Source organism: Pseudorasbora parva, chromosome 16 (assembly GCF_024679245.1).
Source record: "Pseudorasbora parva isolate DD20220531a chromosome 16, ASM2467924v1, whole genome shotgun sequence".
NCBI classification, from domain to species: domain Eukaryota; kingdom Metazoa; phylum Chordata; class Actinopteri; order Cypriniformes; family Gobionidae; genus Pseudorasbora; species Pseudorasbora parva.
The window spans coordinates 26,862,868-26,882,759 of NC_090187.1; the positions used below are offsets into that span (position 1 = coordinate 26,862,868).

At 36.7% G+C, this 19,892-nt stretch overlaps 1 protein-coding gene across 1 annotated transcript in view; it reads left to right on the plus strand.

Annotated features, from left to right (window-relative positions):
- The window catches only part of elapor2a (endosome-lysosome associated apoptosis and autophagy regulator family member 2a), a 47,001-nt gene extending 28,145 nt beyond the window's left edge, over positions 1-18,856 (plus strand). Inside the window, exons 13-22 of the mRNA XM_067420137.1 lie at positions 2,051-2,188; positions 2,281-2,544; positions 2,910-3,083; positions 3,212-3,395; positions 7,795-7,891; positions 8,046-8,147; positions 9,320-9,446; positions 10,471-10,649; positions 10,757-10,928; positions 17,708-18,856. Of these exons, the coding sequence (XP_067276238.1) occupies positions 2,051-2,188; positions 2,281-2,544; positions 2,910-3,083; positions 3,212-3,395; positions 7,795-7,891; positions 8,046-8,147; positions 9,320-9,446; positions 10,471-10,649; positions 10,757-10,928; positions 17,708-17,773 (1,503 nt within the window). The 3' untranslated portion in view covers positions 17,774-18,856. The remainder of the gene's footprint in view (positions 1-2,050; positions 2,189-2,280; positions 2,545-2,909; positions 3,084-3,211; positions 3,396-7,794; positions 7,892-8,045; positions 8,148-9,319; positions 9,447-10,470; positions 10,650-10,756; positions 10,929-17,707) is intronic.
- Positions 18,857-19,892: the final 1,036 nt, after the last annotated feature.

Below are 19,892 nucleotides of genomic sequence, written 5' to 3' on the forward strand. Positions count from 1 at the left end.
ACCGGCCCGCTCTCGCGGTCCCTCGCCCCGCTGCTTGCCACACCACAAACATATTTCCCCACTCTTTGTGTATTGTTGTTTGGAGTGCTTTTACAATACACAAACATAAAGTTACACATATAGTGGCCAGCTAAACAAATGTACACGCACTACACATCGCATGCTCCATTGATCAATTAACTATACGTGATCATGTTTGGGCTACTTGATGAGCATAGACATTTGAAGCACTCTTACTCACAGCCTGCGGTTCTAACGTTAGGACCTTTATCGTTGGGACTGCTCCATCCTTCAGCATTAGGCGATTGGAAAAGCCGGCGTCAAGCTGGGCCTTGTTTATGAAACAGTCGGCACCGAAATGCAGCGAACAGATATAAACATTCGCGCAACTCAGTTGCTGATCCGGAAAAGCAAATTACATCCACTGTTGCCTTAACGCGGGGGTTTTGGGGAATCTGTGCAGGACTGTCTTGGTCTGGCAACCAAAAACGCACTTTTTTGGTGACATTGTTATGTGCACATCACCTGTCCAGCAGCCTACGAGCCAGCGCTTTGATGGGCGTAGGCTGTTGCTTTCGCTCTCTCCCTCTCTCTCTCTCTCTCACGCTCTTCCGGTAGAATTGTCCGTAAGGCCCATACAAGGAAATTCCGCCCCCATTAACGTCAAAGGGGACGCATGATCTCAAAAAACTTGCCGAAACTTATGACTAACCGGAAGTAGTATTTTTGACAAAGAAATACTCCCATCAAACGTCCACCTTAACTTTTGAAACTTTGTCTATGTTTAGTATGGGATTCCAAGTCTTTAACAGTGTAAAAAGATCAGTATGCATGAAACAGCATTTCACCCCCCCTTTAAAGGTACACTGTGTACATTTTAGTGGTATCTAGCGGTGAGGTTGAAAATGCTCACTCCTCCCTTTCAAAGCAAGCTGAGAAGCTATGGTGTCTGACACAGGACAAAGATTTCGTCATCTGAGAGAGAAGAGAGTGGCTAGCGCTCTGTAGAGCAGTTTGTCCGTTTAGGGCTACTGTAGAAACATAGCAGTGCAAAATGGTGACTTCAATGTAAGGGAACCCGCAGTGTATGTAGATAGAAATGTATCTCATTCTAAGGTAATAAAAACATAACGGTTCTTTAAAGACCACTGAAAACGTTAGTTATGTATATTATATTGAATTTCTGTCAACATAGCCTCATGAATACTACACAGTGCACCTTTAATACATTAAAGTTATATTTCCCTCTACATTAACCCTTTCTGACAAAGTAAGTAAAACATGCATACAATTAGATTTAGGTTCAAATTGTAACAAAGCTCAGATGAGTTATTGCTATTATGCTATAAATAATTATAAAATATAACATTTCTCTTGAATCTGGCAAGAATATGTTTAAAATGAAGAATCAAAATGTATGCAAAAAATACTGGTAATTATTTTTTAAATATTAAGTTTGTTGAGGCACAAGTCATAGTTAATAGTGAATATGTGTTCCCATACTAAAGTGTTACCATATTTTTTTTAAACATTAACAAAGGTTAATAAACACTGTAAGTATATATTTTTCAATGTTAGTTCATGTTATTTATTGTATCAACTAATGATGATAAATGATACCTCATTGTGATACCAAAATACATTGTGTACCCTTAAAGGGATAGTTCACTTTAAAATGAAAATTCTGTCACCCTTTACTCACCCTCAAGTTGTTTCTAACCTGTATGAATTTCTTTCTTCAGCTGAACACAAGGGAAGATATTTTGAAGAATATCAGTAACCAATCAGTTACCTGGAACCATTGACTTCCTTAGTAGGAAAAAAAATACGATGGAAGTCAATGGGTCCAGTTAACTGTTTGTTTACTGACATTCTTTAAATCTTCCCTTGTGCTCAGCTGAAGAACGAAATTCATACAGGTTAGAAACAACTTGAGGGTGAGTAAAGGATGACAGATTTTTCATTTTAAAGTGAACTATCCCTTTAAGTTTTCCCTAAGAAAATTTTTGTAAGTGTCTTTTTTTCCCTTTTTTTGTTGTTGTCGTTTTAGGATGTAAACAGAAGAAGCACAAATGTAGTTGAATCATGGGATGGGAGTAAAACCAAACAGAGTTACACACACATCATGACTGAAAACTCTTCTGTTGCGTTTACCTGGGCTTTCCAACGCACCAGTCAGGCTAGTGATGTCAGTACAAATGCATATTTAAACACACAGTGATAAAGAAAAAAAAACATGTTTATAGAATGTCGATAGTGATAATGGTCATTATCCATCAGGTGCGTCATCATGTAAATGACATGGTGAAGATTTACTCGGTGTCTGTCACCAATGCCGTGGACGGGTTGGGGTCAGCGTGCCGTGCATGTGCTCTGCAGTCTCGGCAGGCTGGCTCCTCCTGTGTGCCATGTCCAGCTGGACACTACATTGATAAAGAGACCAACCAGTGCAAAGAGTGTCCTCCCAACACTGTCCTGTCTGGGCACAACATCTATGGCAAAGAAATGTGCCAGCCATGTGGGCCGGGCAGCAAAAGCAACAAGGTATTTCAGTTTTTCATTCTTTTTTTCTATTTTTTACTTTTATTATTTATAATTTAATTGTATTATTAATTTCTAATTATTATTATTATTGTTATTATTTTCTCTCTATATATGCATTTGGTAACACTTTAAAATAATTGTGTCTTGAATTGATAATTTATTTAATTAAATTGCTAGAATATTTCCATTTTAAATACATTTATCAAAAGTTGTTTTAATTACCCCCCAATAAATAATAAATAAATAAATGTTATGTATTCTTCATTCCAATTGCTTATTGGTTAAAAAATTCATTTTTAAAAGTGATTAGTTATAATAATAACTACTAATTATTGTGTGTTCTCTCTTGAATGTTTAAATTATAGGAGCACAGTGTGTGTTTCAGCGACTGCTTGTTCACATACACTCACCAGAATCGGACTCTTCAGTATGACTTCAGTGCTCTGACGTCTGCTGGGTCTATCATGAACGGACCCAGCTTCACTGCAAAAGGCACAAAATACTACCACCTCTTCAATATCAGCCTGTGTGGAGCTGAGGTACAGTACACACACACACACACACACACACACACACACACACACACACACACACACACACACACAGCTGAAATGAAAAAAAATGACATCACAGAATATTATTTATTCCATCATCTGTCTTTTGTCAGGGTCACAAGGCTGCAGTCTGCAGAGATAATATCACAGAGCTGCCCAATGAAGACGCTGAAGGTGGTCAGCTGAGCCGTTCAGTGGAGGCTTTTCTCTGTCAGTCAACGATTATTCCTTCAGATGGACGGGGCTTGCGAACAGCCCTTTCCTCTCAGTCCATAAGCCTGGCCGACACTTTTCAGGGTGAGAGAAATGAGAGAATTTTTTTTTTTTTTTACTTCTTCATAATGTAGCAGATGCGATGTATAGATTTAATTTATTTGAAACGCTTGCTACTAGGGCTGTTGAGGTTAATGTATCTTATGATATCAATTCAATGGTTAGCTCACCAAAAAATTAAAATTCTGTCATTAATTACTCACCCTCATGTCATTCCAAACCCGTAAGAACAGAGATGAAGATCTTTTTGATGAAATATGAGAACTCTCTGTCCTTCCATAGACTGCTACACAACTGACATGTTGACGCTTCAAAAAATTCATAAAGATATCGTAAAACATCTGTATGAATTAAGCGATCTAGTCCAAATTTTCTCAAAAAAAAAAGAGATCACTTTATATGATAAACAGATTGACTTATATAAACAGAAGATGAACCAAACTTGCTTGCCGTGCAAGAACACTCGTTGGTTGGCGCAGGTAGAGCATGCTTAAGCCTCCGTTTACCACAACTGATGTGTAAGTTGATCAATGTTTATGTGATTTAAAGGGGTGATGAATAAAAAAATCAACTATTGATATATAAAAGGTCATGGTAATATATAATAATAATATCCTGTAAGTTTCAAAGCTGAAAACTTCCTTGTTAGTCAAAGAAAAGCTTTTATAGACACCAGGCCCAGAAAACGATCATGTTCGCATCAAGACATCATCGTGTGGCAAAACACAGTCTCTACAGAATAAGCACGTCTAATTCAGTAGCCCCGCCCACCTACTCATCGGATCACACTAGCCAGCAGCAATAAACATGTCGAAGAAGATGGCAAGATATTGCACTTTTCCTGGCTGTGGAAGAACACAGTTGCTGCATAAGCTTCCTTCAGATCCTAATATTAGAAATGTGTGATACTACTTCATTTATTTTAGTTCCAGCTCATGTGGGGAAGACATGTACGTGTGTTCGCAATCGCTTTATTTCACTGCGGAATCGTTTGCAAACAAGTCTCAGGTCGCGCTGGATTTGCAGACACACTGAGATTAAAACACAATGCTGTGCCTTCTATAATGGATCCGACAGGAATGGTGCGTCACACTTATGGACTTAAAGGTGGGATAGGTAGGACTGATCTAAAACACTTTTGTCCAAATTTGTTTAAACTTTTTTTTATATGTCAATACATAATTAAAATGTAAGTACTCTGAAAAGGGGAGTATAAAAATCGAGTGACTCTAGACTGTTTAATCTGCAATAAACACCGCTCATTATTTTTTCGTTCGGGACGAAACAAATGATTGGCTTGGGCGACTGTCACTCTCTCTCGCTACCATGGCGACCACCGCTTTCGCTACAGGATCTGCCCACATGCGCGCGCTCGTTTGATTTGAGCAGTTCAAAAGGCAAGAAACCTAGGTAAAATAATGGCAGAGAAAGAGCATTCAAAATTCAGTGCAGGGTTTTACAGTCAGCGAAGGCAAACAATGCAAAAAAAGGAAGACAGTACGAGAAAAGGCAATGCACAGAAAGTCTTTGGATAAACAAAGAAATCAAACGCGAGTAAACATCTGTGTGGCTTTTCAACGATGGTGAGAACTGAGGGACCTGAAAAACGACTCATTGCTGGCTGTATTTCTGCTGGACAGGTAATCTTTCATTTTGATTATACATTTTTTTGGTTTATGTTTTCATGAAGCATGTATCAAGAGCACATGTAGCTGCCTAATATAGCTAATAACATTACTTAGCATAAAGTTATAATGTTATACACTTAGCCATTAGTAGAGATGATAAATACTCAATATGTTTAGCTCAAGTTGATCGCTGTCGTGTTGAATTTCGCACAATTTAAAAGCTAGTACACCGCATCCAGGGACCTTTTTTTTTAGAACCAAGTTAGCTTTAGCTACTACTAATCAACAATGCTTTCATCATGGAAACTCTTACATGCAAAACACTGTGTATGTTATGAATCTTACAAGAAATTCATCTTCATTACAGTATAACTGATGTTATTGAAAAAACATGATGCTACCCGTTTTCTTTGCCTTATAAATATAACTAGCTTGTTACCAAATCAAACAAAAATAAATTTTAAACTTTACCATTCTAGCTTGATAGTGAGTACTAAAAGACATTTTATTTGTTTATATTCATACTGATAAAGTTAGATGTTTTATTACATGTGATTCTGGCATGATGTCACTACATGCACACTGCTCGTCTCAGGTAAATAAAGCGTCTTCCAGCTGAGCGGCCGGTGAGGCGCGTTCATGTGTTTTGGGGCGTGGCTTTGGAAAGAGCCCAGAAGGGAGAAGGTGGAGTGAATGGAAATAATGAGCTGTCTTTAAAACAGTCGTGAGAGGTCTACAGACACTCAATTTTTTATACTTTCTTTTTCAGAGTACTTACATTTTAATTATGTATTGATATATAAAGAAAGTTTAAACAAATTTGGAAAAAAAGTTTTTTAACCAATTCCTACCTATCCTACCTTTTTCTACTCCATTCATATGGATTAGTTTTACAAACTCTTTGTGAAATTTTTGTGAAAGTGTGAAAGTTTTGGTTGCATAGCTGTCTATCGAGGGACAGAAAGCTCTTAGATTTCATCACAAAGATCTACTTTTGCTTTCCAAAGATGAATGAAATTCTTACAGGTTTGGAACGACATGAGGGAGAGTAATTAATGAAATAATTTTCCTTTTTAGGCAGTTATACACCTTTACATGTTTAACAGACTTTCCATTATCAGTAAATAATGAAGAAAAGTGTCCTTAATGGTTTATTAAATTATAAATTAAATCCCAATGGGACTGTTAACTAAAGTAAAGTCATTTGCAGTTTAATCACCAAAGCTTAATAATATCACTTACGAGCAAAACACATTGTCAGTGCTGCGTTAATGAGAACACAACCAGGGGACTGTGGCAACTATAAAACATCTTAATTTCATCATGCGTTATTTATTTAATTTAGTCTTTTCTATCTGAATGCATTATACGCCTATGATTATATTATAAAAGTATAATTATGCTATATAATTTTATGTATATAAAAAAACGGAATAAATACAGAATTTGTTTCACACACTTTTGCACGTATTATACCCTAACACTGTCAGAAAACAATATAATATGTAATATTTTGTTTGTTTTACTGTAATATTTTTTATGTAATTAAATAAATGAATTTTTTAAAAGTTATTACAATATAATTATTATAATATAATATAATAATTATTAAATTAAAGGTGCACTTTATAACTTTTCCATGCTTTAGAGATCGCCTATTCAAAACAAAGGTGTAGTTTGATTACGCCAAGTTTGAGCGCAGAATCTTGGGACGTGGTCTTCACCTCACAGCGGGTGGAAAAGAATCGTCATAGGACTCAGGCAGATATCATGTTCATGAATGTGATTATTAACATTACTGTAGTATGAAGCAGAGCAGGACAGAGTGTTGTGGTGCTGTGGAGCTGAGCAAGGCCGCTGGAGCGACTGTTAATAAGATGAACTTAACACGCCTCGCGAGCAATGGGACTTTTATTATGCCACAGTTGCTGGCACCATTTCCGCTTTTCCGGTCATGAGTATGAGGTAACACAGCTCTGTTTATCAAATTAGATACATCTGAGTGTGTTGAAAATTGTTATGACGTTACTCTGTGCGTTCGCTTGGCGGCTGCTGTGACACTTGTTACACTCTGCAGTGAGAGTAAAGCGTTTCTGGAAAATAAAGCCGGAAACAGAGGGTAACTCAGATATGACGAAATTGACAGGCGACTCCTTCACCTGTCCTGGTTCCTTGGTTAAAAATGCAATTTTCTTACAATTAGTTGTAAAAAAAATGGGATAATGTTAGTATTCAACTGAACAAAATGTATACCACTGGCCTTGTGGTTTTTGGATATTTTACTGAAAAAATGTTACATAGTGCACCTTTGAAACAAATGCACCCATACATGTTTCCAACCTTTCAGTGAAGAGTTATCAGCTCCTAGATGGAATGCAGTATTTAAATAAAATTCTTGAAGATTGTTATATGTTCTTTATGATTCAAAAGTGAAATTTTGTTTTCATTAAAAGATCATTAAATCCTTTTTTTCTTCTTCTTTAGACTATACTCACAAAGATATAACGATCAAGATAAACGTAAAAATTCGCTGAAGTTGTCCTTTAAGTCCTGACACTTGGAAAATGTACTTTTCATAACCGACAGATTAGATAAGCACCAGAAAATAAAAATGTGTTGTAGATTGCTGTTGCTTTAGAATACATCTACATAGTGCTTGTTATATGCGTTTTAATTCACAGTGATAAATAGGATTAATTACTCTAATTTAAGGGGGTTCTACTGACTAAGCACTTCCTGCTGTGCTGTCACCCCCATGTGTCCTCTAAGACAGGTTGTGTGTGTTTGTGCCACAGGAGCCACAGTGGAGAAATCACTTAACGGGATAACCGCCAGACCAGAACTATTTCCAACTCCATCCAGGAGAATCCCAGATGTCCACTTCTTCTATCGGTACACGTCATCAAGCCTAAAGTGCCTCTTAAAGCTCCTCTCACAGATAGTTGTCTAGGGTTGTAGTTTTAGGAGTTTTGTAATAAGGTGTGTGGTTTGTTCTTCACCCTCTATCATCCATTATGTGTTTAATGGTGTCTTTTTATTTGTAAAGATCTGCACAGGTCACAACCTCATGTCAGAGAGGCAGAAATGCAGTGGTTTCACTGCGCTGTAACCCGGAGAAAACAGCGAGGGGAGACATAACCGTGCCCAGGTACACACACACACACACACGCATGCACACGCATGCACACGCATGCACGCACACACACACACACACACACACACAAACACACACACACACACACACACACACACACACACACACACACGCACACACACACACACACACACACACATGTCGTGTTTCCATGTTTTATGGGGACTTTCCATAGGCGTAACGGATTTCATACTGTACAAACTGTACATCCTATCCCCCTACACTGCCCCTGCCCCTAAACCTACCCATCACAGGAAACATTCTGCATTTTTACTTTCTCAAAAAAACTCCTTCTGTGTGATTTATAAGATGTTTTCCTCATGGGGACCTAAAAATGTCCCCACAAGGACAAGGATTTCGGACATTGCCATCTTTGTGGGGACATCACACACACACACACACACACACACTGCTGTCACTGCAGTCTAAATTTTTAAATTTGGCACAGGGCATCTCCCATCATGACATATCAAATCACGTCACTTCAGGGCCAGTGAGTTGTGTTTTATTATTTATTATTTATTTTAATCACAAAGGTGTCACTTCTTTTTTTATAGCATTATATTATAATTATTATAGTATTTTCTAGACTATTAATATTATAGTAATAAAATTGTTATTGTTATAGAATTATTAAATATTTATATAATAATAATAGTTTTTACTATGTATTTATACATTATTAAAATTATAATAATACATCATAATAAAAAAAATATTATTATTATGGACATATTTATTTTATATTACAATAATAATTTGATTACTATAATATGCATAGTCTAGAAAAATACTATTAATATTAAATTAATATAAACAATTTATGACATTTTTTGTTTACACATTTCTATTTATATTCATATCTAAAGTTATATATATATATGTGTGTGTAAAATATATAACACATATACATGCAAATATTTCTTAAATACATAGTTGAGAAATAACATAGGTTATTCTATTCTTCATTTTAAATCTTTACATTTAAAATAATGGAATAAATAAAAGGTGACATTTCAATTTAAAAGTAAACCTTTTTTGGCTTTGGCTCTAGATTCTATGACAACAATTGCTTTTAATTAACTTCTTAAACCAATGTCTTTCTTCTACAGTGTGATAGATAATACTAATATGTATTTAGTTTTACTCTTTCTGTCCTGTGTCAGTGAGTGTCCTGCTGGGACCTGTGACGGATGCACCTTCAACTTCCTCTGGGAGAGCTCCAGTGCGTGTCCACGCTGCACTAATATCGACTACCACACCATTGAAGGAGCCTGTAAGGGAGGATTGCAGGTACTCTCTTTCATTATTGCTATTGATGATGTACTATACATATTTTTGACCTATAAATGTGCGTATGCAGGCACCAAATGTAATTAAACATTTGCTTTAGTAGGGAACTGCAACATTATACATGGCTAAATCAAATAGTAAGAATAATAGCCTAATCCTCGCTGGTGTATGCAATATAAGCTATTCAAATCAGTCTACCGTATTAAATAAAAGCATCGTGACTTGTACAACTTCTACTGAATTTATCATCAGAAATGTATCTAGGGTAAGTTTGTTTTCTCCAGAACTCCATGTGGATTATTCCTCACCTTAAGCCACCAGAACAAAAATCACAGTGGGTGTTCACATGTTTGTGACAGGTGCAGTTTGAAAGACGAAGACTAGCTTGAATATGAGGCTTTGAGTGACACAAATGACTTGCTCTGTTTGTTACAAACATGAAAGGAAAAAACTAAGTACAGTACTGTTGAAAAGTTTGGGGTCAGTTAGATTGATGAAAGAAATTAATACTTTTATTCAGCAAGGATGCATCAAATCCAAACTGACAGTAAAGTCATTTATAATGTTACAAAAGATTTCCTTTTCAAATAAATTCTGTTTTCTGTATTCAGCTCGATGATGATAAATGTTTTTTGATCAGCTGACAATGAAGACTGGAGTAATGATGCTGAAAATTCAGCTTTACCATCACAGGAATAAATGACAATTTAAAATAGTTTAAAATAGAAAACGGTTATTTTAAATTATAATATTATTGCACAATATTTACTGCTTTTACTGATTAAATAAATGCAGGGTTGGTAAGCATAATAGACATCATTCAAAAATCACTAAAACAATCTTACCGACCCAAACTTTAGAACTTTTTAGCTAAATAATCATATCGTCGTATAGACAAAAAAATATGATTTTAATTGTAATAATGCAAAAACATTGCTGATAAGAAATATTTTTAATTTGTATCAGTTGACTCTCCATTTTAAATGATAATTTTGGCAAAATAATGATGTGTTTTCATTCTAAGGACACGGTGTATATGTGGACTGAACCTCGGCTGTGCACTGGTGGACTGACTCTCCCACTGAAGAGAACGTCTTCATGCGGGGCAATTGATTTCTGGCTGAAGGTGGGCGCTGGGCTTGGAGCGTTCTGTGCAGTTCTGCTCGTCTCAGTGACCTGCTACTTTTGGAAGAAAAACAAAAAGTATGATTCCTGTGACTTTTTGTTTTTGTTTTTTTTGGAAATATACAACAATGTCTCTTTATTTATGCTAACAAGGTTGATGCTACTTTGTCTTTGTCCTCTGATAGACTGGAGTATAAGTATTTCAAACTTGTGATGACGGCCAATAAGGAGTGCGAGTTGCCGGCGGCGGACAGCTGCGCCATTATGGAAGGAGAAGGGGAGGAGAATGAGGAAGAAGATGTGGTTTATGCCAACAAGTCTTCTCTTCTGGTTAAGCTAAAGGCTATCGCCACCAAGGTTAGCTAAACCACAGGTGTAAATGCTTTACTTAAAATGAGCTTTGTTAGTAGGGCTGGACGATTTGGGATTTTTTTTATGATGGAAATTGCTATTTAAAATGTGATTTTAAAAAAGTCCAGGTTTTTTGTTCTTGTTTGTAAATCTGCAAAATTAGTTTATTCATTTTAATTTATTTGTACTGTATTTCAATAATTGTTTTATATCATATGGCTATATAATAAACAATAATTAATTAATTAAATTAAAATTAAATTAATTAAAAAGAAAAAGAATGATTAATTCCTCTCAATTATATAGCAATAATTGTATTGCCATTATATAGTAAAATATTATTATTATTAATAATAATAGTAATTATTACTAAATAAAAATAACAAAAAATTTAAATACAGTCTTAATTTCTTAATTTTCAAACATTAAACCATCAAACTTTTTATTTTGATGCAAAACTGTGTTCATGTTGAGCAGCATTTACTTCAGAGCAAGTTGGCCAACTGTCACGCTTCACTCTGAAATGCGCAGCACATAGTTTTATTTTATTAATTCACACATATCACGGTTTTGGATTTATTTCAGTCAGTCGTAAACAGTGTTGCCACAGTTTGAAAAAGTAATCTGATTACTGATTAGTCCTTTAAAAAGTAACTTAGTTACTTTACAGTTACATTCAGCAATTGCTGACAACACCCCTGCCGCCTCAACGTAGAAATGAAAACCGTTTTTGGCAACACTCACTTTATTGGAAGTGCATTTTTAACAGTAACATCAACAATGTATCTCCTGACATTTTAAGTTGAAATTAAAAAAATATTTTCTGAAAAAATGGTCTCCCTGAGACGCAAGAAGAAAGCAAAAATATATTTTAACATTTTTTACTAAGGAAAATGACTAAAATAGTCATATAACTCACAATAACTTGGATAAGTTACATTAATTTGATTACTGGTTTGGAAATAGTAACATGTTAGATTACTTGTTACTGGAAAAAAGGTAGTTAGATTAGAGTAATGCGTTTCTAAGTAACTAAGTTACTGGCAACACTGGTTGTAAAGCCGTAGCAGTTAGCATGTATGCTAACCATCTCTCCTTAGTTCAATCTCTCCTTTAGTTTGTAGAGTCACTTGTTACTATTTTTGTGTAATAGAGACAAAGAAAATAAGCTAATGAGAAACATATACAGTATCACCAGTGGATGTTATAGCCATACAGCTTTTTGTAATGGTGCACTGCAGTGTTATGTTTCTGTGTCACTAGCAGCACCAAATAGAACTGCAAAAATAATGACTCATTCAAAACAGTTGCTTATTTAGTTTGAGATTTCCTGTGGCTTGAACATCAGTGCTTGCCACTAGCGAAGCCAATGTCATGGGTTCAATTCCCAGGGAAAGCAAGAACCGGAAAAAATGCGTACCTTGAATGCCTTTGATAAAAGAGTCTGTCAAATGCATAATGTAAATTTATTTAGTGACCTCTACTGGTCATTCACAGAAGTGTTTTCAAAAATATGCTTCAAAGGGATAGTTCACTTTGAAATTAAATTTTGATATGTTTTAGCTTACCTCATGGGCATCTGAGATGTAGGAGTATTTGTTTCCCCAGTAGTTTCAATTTTGATCATTTTAGGTCAAACCGTTCTTGTCTGTGCCTAACATAATGCAGGTCTATGGTCACCACCTCAAAGAGCATACACAGAGAAGTCCAAATTAAAGAATCCCCCATCGTAAGTACACACTGATGGCCTAAGACATGAAACGAGCGGTTTGTGTGAGAATACGAACAGTATTTATATCGTTTTTACCTCTTGTACACCACAGGAAACACGCACGCGCACCCTCGGATCAGTCGGACATAGTGGTGTACAAGAGGTAAAAACGATATAAATACTGTTTGTTTGATTCTTAATGATTTCCATGGATTGCAATATCTTCATAGCCTTTCAGTCGAAATGGCCTCAGCTCAACCCTCCCTGCACTCTCTTTCCCTCTGTTTTTTTTCTTCTTCTTTGTCTTTCCCTCTCTCACCCTGCACTAGCAGCGACTGCATTCAGAAATTTTAGCTGAGAGTTTGCTTGAGGGTGGGTGTGTATATGCCTTGATGTTTAACTCGGGGCAGTTGAAGGAGCCGCTGAGGGACTTCTAGCAACATCTGTAAGATTAAAGACTGTTGAGCTGCATTGGCATATGCGGCGTGTCACACTGTGCTCACAGCCAATTAGAAGGGAGTTTGAGAGGAAGAGAGTTGTATTCAAGCATCACTTTAGAATTTCCATTGTCACTTAAAGTCTCAAGCGCTCACTCCAGAAAGACGCCATACGACCTCCCGTGGGAACATGCTCAGATTTGCTGCGGTATACAGAGTCAGTTTTGGTCCTGCAATTTTCAGGGAAGTTAATTAAGAGAATCCAAAACGAGAGGAATTAATCAATCATGTTCCCTGTGACTGGTTTTGCTTTAGATAAACCCTGCTGCATAATAATAAGAAAATGCTGGTGCCAGCATGGTTTTAGAGGGGGCTAGTTACCAGCTAAACACCAGCTCGGCCAGGTTGGGTTAAACCAGCGTGAACTAGCAATGTTTCTTTGTGTCTAGTGATGGCAAAAGCCTTACATGCCCAGACATTCTGAACATGCATACATTAAAGTCTTTCAAAGCGTAGTAAAAATTGCAATGCCGTGCATTAAAGGTCAAACTTTTTCTATTGTTCCAACACAGTGGAGCATATTCAATGAATGGTACAAATATTACATTACTCTCTTTTTTTCCCAGCTGTTTTTTGAGCTGTTCTTTATTGTCTCATTGATATAACTACATATAATTTCCTTATTATGTGTAAATATTTTTATGAACATTTTACACACCATATCTTGGTGTTTTTCAGAGTCAGAAAGCTATTGAAACTGTGACATTAACTTTCTTTCACCTAAACGATTAGTGTCTTTTCCACAAGGTACATGTAATAATCATTTATGGTTCATTTATTATGCATGAAAAACATTGATTAAACACCTTTTCCAATAAAAAATGATAAAGACAAAATTAAATGATCTTTAAAATACAGTATCCTGAAAGTACAACTTTTTATTTTTTGCTTACAATATTAATTGAGTGGTAGTAAAATGTAAATTTAAAAACACATTTTATTTAAAATATGCAGTCATAAATATTATTAACATTATTTAAATGGTCAAAATAGGAAACATTTCATGACCATTCCCTTACTGGTTGAAAAATCAATTCAATACATCTGTGTGCTGGATTTTTAACTTGGTTTTATAAAATTGCCCAGCATTCCAATTTTGCAGTGTTTACCCAAATTATTCCCCATGTAAAACTTCTTGAACGTAATAGTGTTTATTTATTTTTTTAAGTGAGAATATTTCGTGGAATCGGTTTGATTTGGAGAAATGTATAATGTGGTTTGAAAAAATACAAAATACAGTTTATTTAAAAAAAATTTTTTTTTGAGTAATTTTAACCTAGCCTAACCCTGAATTGAGGGAATGCATCAACGTCACCATCGTTATTTATAACTGATCAGTCATCACATTTTTCGAGTGAATCCGGCATGTATATGTGGATGGGTCAGTGTATTGAAGTGTGTATGTGGCTGCTTGTCACAAATGGAAAACAAACGTTTTATTCAAATTCTGAATATATTATAGACCTATTAATAAAAAATAAACAATAATTATATTGCCCAGACAGTGCGCAAAGAGTGCTCCCTTTATAATCACTAGCAAATGATCCAGTGTGCATCTGTATTTGCACTCTTCAAATTATTACATCACTCATTCTGTCACTCATTCAATAAACGCAATCTCACAGATTTCCGCAGTGAAGCTGGTATACAATGAATCTCTTATTTTCACAATGTTTGCACTTACAGATGCACGTGGTAACTGAACTCAGCGCCTGGACAAACACTCGAGCGGTGAGGGGATTCCAAGTTCAACACCTGTGATTGGCCAACTGTGTTGTAGATATCTACAAACATGTCTGTGATTGGCTACATTACTCACCGAAGCACAAACACGTTGGAAATGTAATAATTTGACGAGATGCACACTGGATCATTTGCTTGTTCTTTTCGCTAATAATATGCTATTATTACGAATTCTTACGGAGGATTACATATCCTAGACAAGCAGTTATGGGCAGCGCTTCCCTCTTAAAGCAGAAGCAGCAGCAGGTTAGCTGTGGATTGAGAGAGAAAATTACACGCTATTATCAAGTCCGCCTCAAGCTCGGAACAGTGATGTCCATTGGGTCCGTGGACAAGACCCCCCCCCCCACCCCCCCCCCCCCCCCCAAGAATGTTTTCGCTGCATTCACGCTGTAAACCAATGCTGCGTCTCAGTCTTTTTGCCACTCAGTGGAGCGTTTTTGCAGTAACACCAGCTGACGGTGACGTCACGTGCGTTCCCTCTATAAAAATAAATGTTGATTGTATGTACATGGACTCACACTACTCAATTCTTACTTGTGAGGAAGTTAGCATGTTGCCAAGCTAATGGCACAAAATAATATGCTTTAAAGAATACATATATAGGGTAAAATAATGCACTTTTAATTTTTTATGGAAACATTTCAGCATTGAATGAAATACAGTATGAATATTTTTTATCAACATTTCTCTCAGCTCATGTTATCCACCATCTTGAATATAATTTTCACCTGTCGCAATGCATTAGATTTCTTTTCCACAAAACAAGACGTCGGCCCTTGCCCACACTAATATGTATTTTCCACACAAACTATATATTTTCCGTCCACACTGAGACAACGTTTTTGTCCAGCTTTTTTAACACTGCTTTGGTTAAATGGATACATTTGTAAAACGCGCATTTCACGCTGTAGTGTGGATTGTGAAAATTTATTTATTTGAAAACGAGAATGCATGTTTAGTCATGATGTATATTGAACTAATAGATATCTAGGTTATACCAGTATTGTGCGTGTTATGTACTATTCATTTATTTCATACTGCTACTAAAGACATGTCACTTTGCACACTATTCTTATATAGTGCTGTAAAGATGACAGAACATTTACTTGCATTTGCTGTCCTGCGGCAAAACATGAGAAGAACAGTTGTGTATTTGACATAGACTGTAAAAAAAATATGGACGTAGTGTCCGTGACGTCACCCATAGGATTCCGATAAGCCGTTCTGAAGCTTAAAGTAGGGGCGAGCTGGGCGTCGCCATCTTGTGAGAGAGTCATCGCGTGTCACTCCCGGATAACAGAAAATGGGCAAAAAGGCGGGATGTGCGCGGAGCTGAGGTGACGCAATGACTATAGACGGCAGATACATGGCTATCCACCTGTAACCACGCCCTTAGTTATAAAAAAAATCACCCCCCTCACAGTTGTCATGAAAGACCAAAATTAGCCTTACAGACCAAAACTACAATTTGGTCCAGGCTGTAAACATGTTTTTTTTTCTGCTGTAAAGTTAACATTAACATGGGGCTTAATGAGATTCTGCTCCCTTCTGGAGCCTGCCTCTAGTGGCCAGTTAAGAAATTACAGTTTACATTACTTCCGTATTGGCTTCAAGAGAGATCGCGGGAGGTTGCCGCTTGGTATTTGACCAAACATGAGCAATGAAACTTTTGGAAAATGCTAGTTTGGATGAGTGCTTTGAAATAAATGAGCTGTGTTCAGAGATTAACTCTTAAATGCACACATTTTTCACCAATCATTATTCAGGTCTTTAGCCATCCGGATCTATATCTAACACAAATTGATCTCTACCTGCTGTGATAATATAAAACTCTCCTGATATTAGAGTAACAAGCACAGAAGAATAAAATAAAGCATATTTTGTTACCTTTTGGAGCTTGGAAGGGTTCCGTTTGAGCAGATGTTTATTTTTTATTTTTTATACCATCATCGCTATCCTCGTCAGAGCTCATTTTCCCAGCACATTCAGCATCTGGCTCACCATCTCAAACATATTCTCAAAACTATAATCTTCAAAATCAATATTTTCGCTGACAGCTTTTTCACCAGATCCACCATCATTAGTGACACTTGTATTTGATTGCGTTCAGTACTTGATCTGCATTAAATCACTGAGCCTTTTCAAGTTTTGGAGATGACTTTGTAATTTTCTTGTTTTCTGAGTGAAACGTTGCTTCAACATTTGCAAAGGTCAATTGCACTTATTCAGTCATCAAACTATCATAATAAAATCTACCCTGTTACACACTTTGGGTCGTTAGTGACCCTATACAATTTTTACTTTTTTATTGTCTTGGTTGATGTCTAACTTTAAAAAAATGAATGAGGAGAAGGGTAGTGAATGATGTCTCGGGTCACTAAAGACCTGAGGTATCCTTTTAAGGGTTAATGTAGATGTAGCCTTAAAGGCAGAAGAAGGTTGCTGGCTACCTTTTAGAGCAGCTTTTGCATAGGGAACGTGCCTATGATGCATTAAAATACTGCTTAAGGTTTTGTAACCAGACTTGTATGTGAATAACATGGTTTCTTTAGCCTTCCTGAAATCCGTACCGAGGCAGTTGCAGGTCATTTGTCTTTCTGTTTAACAGGCCTAGCTTACCGCAACTCGATGTTTGATTTGCACACTGGTTGTCCTAGCAACGTGCAGTGTCCGTGGACAGTCCTTGGCCTTCACAGGGCAGGCTTTTCAAAGGGAGGCGACCTTGACGAGGAGGGCGATTCTGCACTCTGTTTGTGTACATTTGTCGCGCCTGCGTTCAGTGATTTGTTCCCATTTAGGCTGCGTTTTCAAAACCGTGTTCCTGTTTCTAGGGCAACAAGAAGAGCGGTGAAGCCGTCCAACTGAAATTCTCCAATACGAAGTCTGTGTGGGGATAGAGGAAGAGTGGGAAGAGTGAAGAGGGATACGGAAAAGAAAGGGATGAATGGGAGTCCCTTTCTCTTCGATATCACACAAAGTGGCCTTTACAAAACAAGGGCACAAGGACCTGAGGAAGGAATAGGGTTAAACAAGCCTGCGACGCCTCAGGAACTCGGACAGACATGCTCATTGAATATTTCTGTCAAGGTTTGTCACTATGCAGTTGTGTATGTGTGCGTTTTCCTATTGTAAATCTGTGACAATTCCCTCCCTCTCCAGAGCTTGGGTTTCTCCAGAAGCTTTTTGGAGCGACAACCACGACTTTACATGAGCCTTGCTTGTCAGAGCGAATGTAGCCAAGGGTCAGGGTGAACACACAAATACACTCAGACGTTAAGCTACAATGACAGGCGCTTCCAATCCCAGCTAAACAGCACTGGAAAGTCATGTAAAGTGTGTTGTGTTCAAGTATGGCCAAAATAGGCTTCTTCTTTTTTTTTTTTACTTAAGTAACCTATTTGACTGTGACGGTGACATTCCAAATGAAATATGACAGGAATAAAGTCTATGAATAAAGAGATTACAGCAAAGCAGGAGTCATTTTTATATAGCTATTTTTATGATTTTTTGACATACCTCTGTGTCATTCTGCTTGGCTTACAGTATTAAAGACAAACACAGGAGATTAAGGAGAAATGGTATTCCTTCAGAACAGCAACGGCAGGCTGAGGTGATGAAACTTTTGCTAGATTTACCATATAATTAAAGAACTTAATGAACTGCCGGTGGGGTTTTATTCATGAAATTTTAAGACCCATTGACATGAAATCTGGGTAGATGATCTGTTGAGTCCCATATTTATTTGGATGAAGTGTAAACCTACTGTGCCACTGGGATTTAGTTGTTATGGCCCACTATTACTCTGACGTGTTAGATGTAGGCAATATTATTCACATTAATAATTCAGTGATTTATTTTTTTCCTTCATTTTGTATGCATGTTTACAAGGGAAATTAACCTGTAACTGTGTCCAACTGTCCAGTCAGTTATTGGACAGTTTTTTATATGATGTATAATAAATTATTGTTTGCACTCTCAAATGTGTGTTGAATTTAAGCACTTCAGAGACCTTATTTGGAAAACTTTAATATTGTGTACTAGAAAAAAGTTTTTTGATGGTGATCTTCTGATGATCCCCTCCGAATTTTATTTTATTCATACACTATTATGGCATTTATTAATATTTTAAATTGGCTTTTAGTTGTATATTTTCAGTTTATAGTATTTTAGTAAAATAGTATTTTAGTTTAGGTTTTAGTAATTTTATTTTAATATTTAAATTCAGCTCTTATTTTAGTTTTAGTTTTAATAATTTTTGTTTTAATCAGCTTTATAGCGGAATTGAACTTTACAGTTTTTGAACCAAAATTAATCAACACCAATTTCAACTGAATAATGACTCTTTAATACACTCACCTAAAGGATTATTAGGAACACCTGTTCAATTTCTCATTAATGCAATTATCTAATCAACCAATCACATTGCAGTTGCTTCAATGCTTTTAGGGGTGTGGTCCTGGTCAAGACAATCTCCTGAACTCCAAACTGAATGTCAGAATGGGGAAGAAAGGTGATTTAAGCAATTTTAAGCGTGGCGTGGTTGTTGGTGCCAGACGGGCCGGTCTGAGTATTTCCCAATCTGCTCAGTTACTGGGATTTTCACACAAAACCATTTCTAGAGTTTACAAATAATGGTGTGAAAAGGGAAACCATCTAGTATGCGGCAGTCCTGGGGGCGAAAATGCCTTGTTGATGCTTAAGGGTCAGAAGAGAATGGGCCGACTGATTCAAGCTGATAGAAGAGCAACTTTGACTGAAATAACCACTTGTTACAACCGAGGTATGCAGCAAAGCATCTGTGAAGCCACAACACACACACCCTTGAGCCGGATAGGCTAGAACAGCAGAAGACCCCACCGGGTACCACTCATCTCCACTACAAATAGGACAAAGAGGCTACAATTTGCACAAGCTCACCAAAATTGGACAGTTGAAGACTGGAAAAATGTTGCCTGGTCTGATGAGTCTCGATTTCTGTTGAGACATTCAGATGGTAGAGTCAGATTTTGGCGTAAA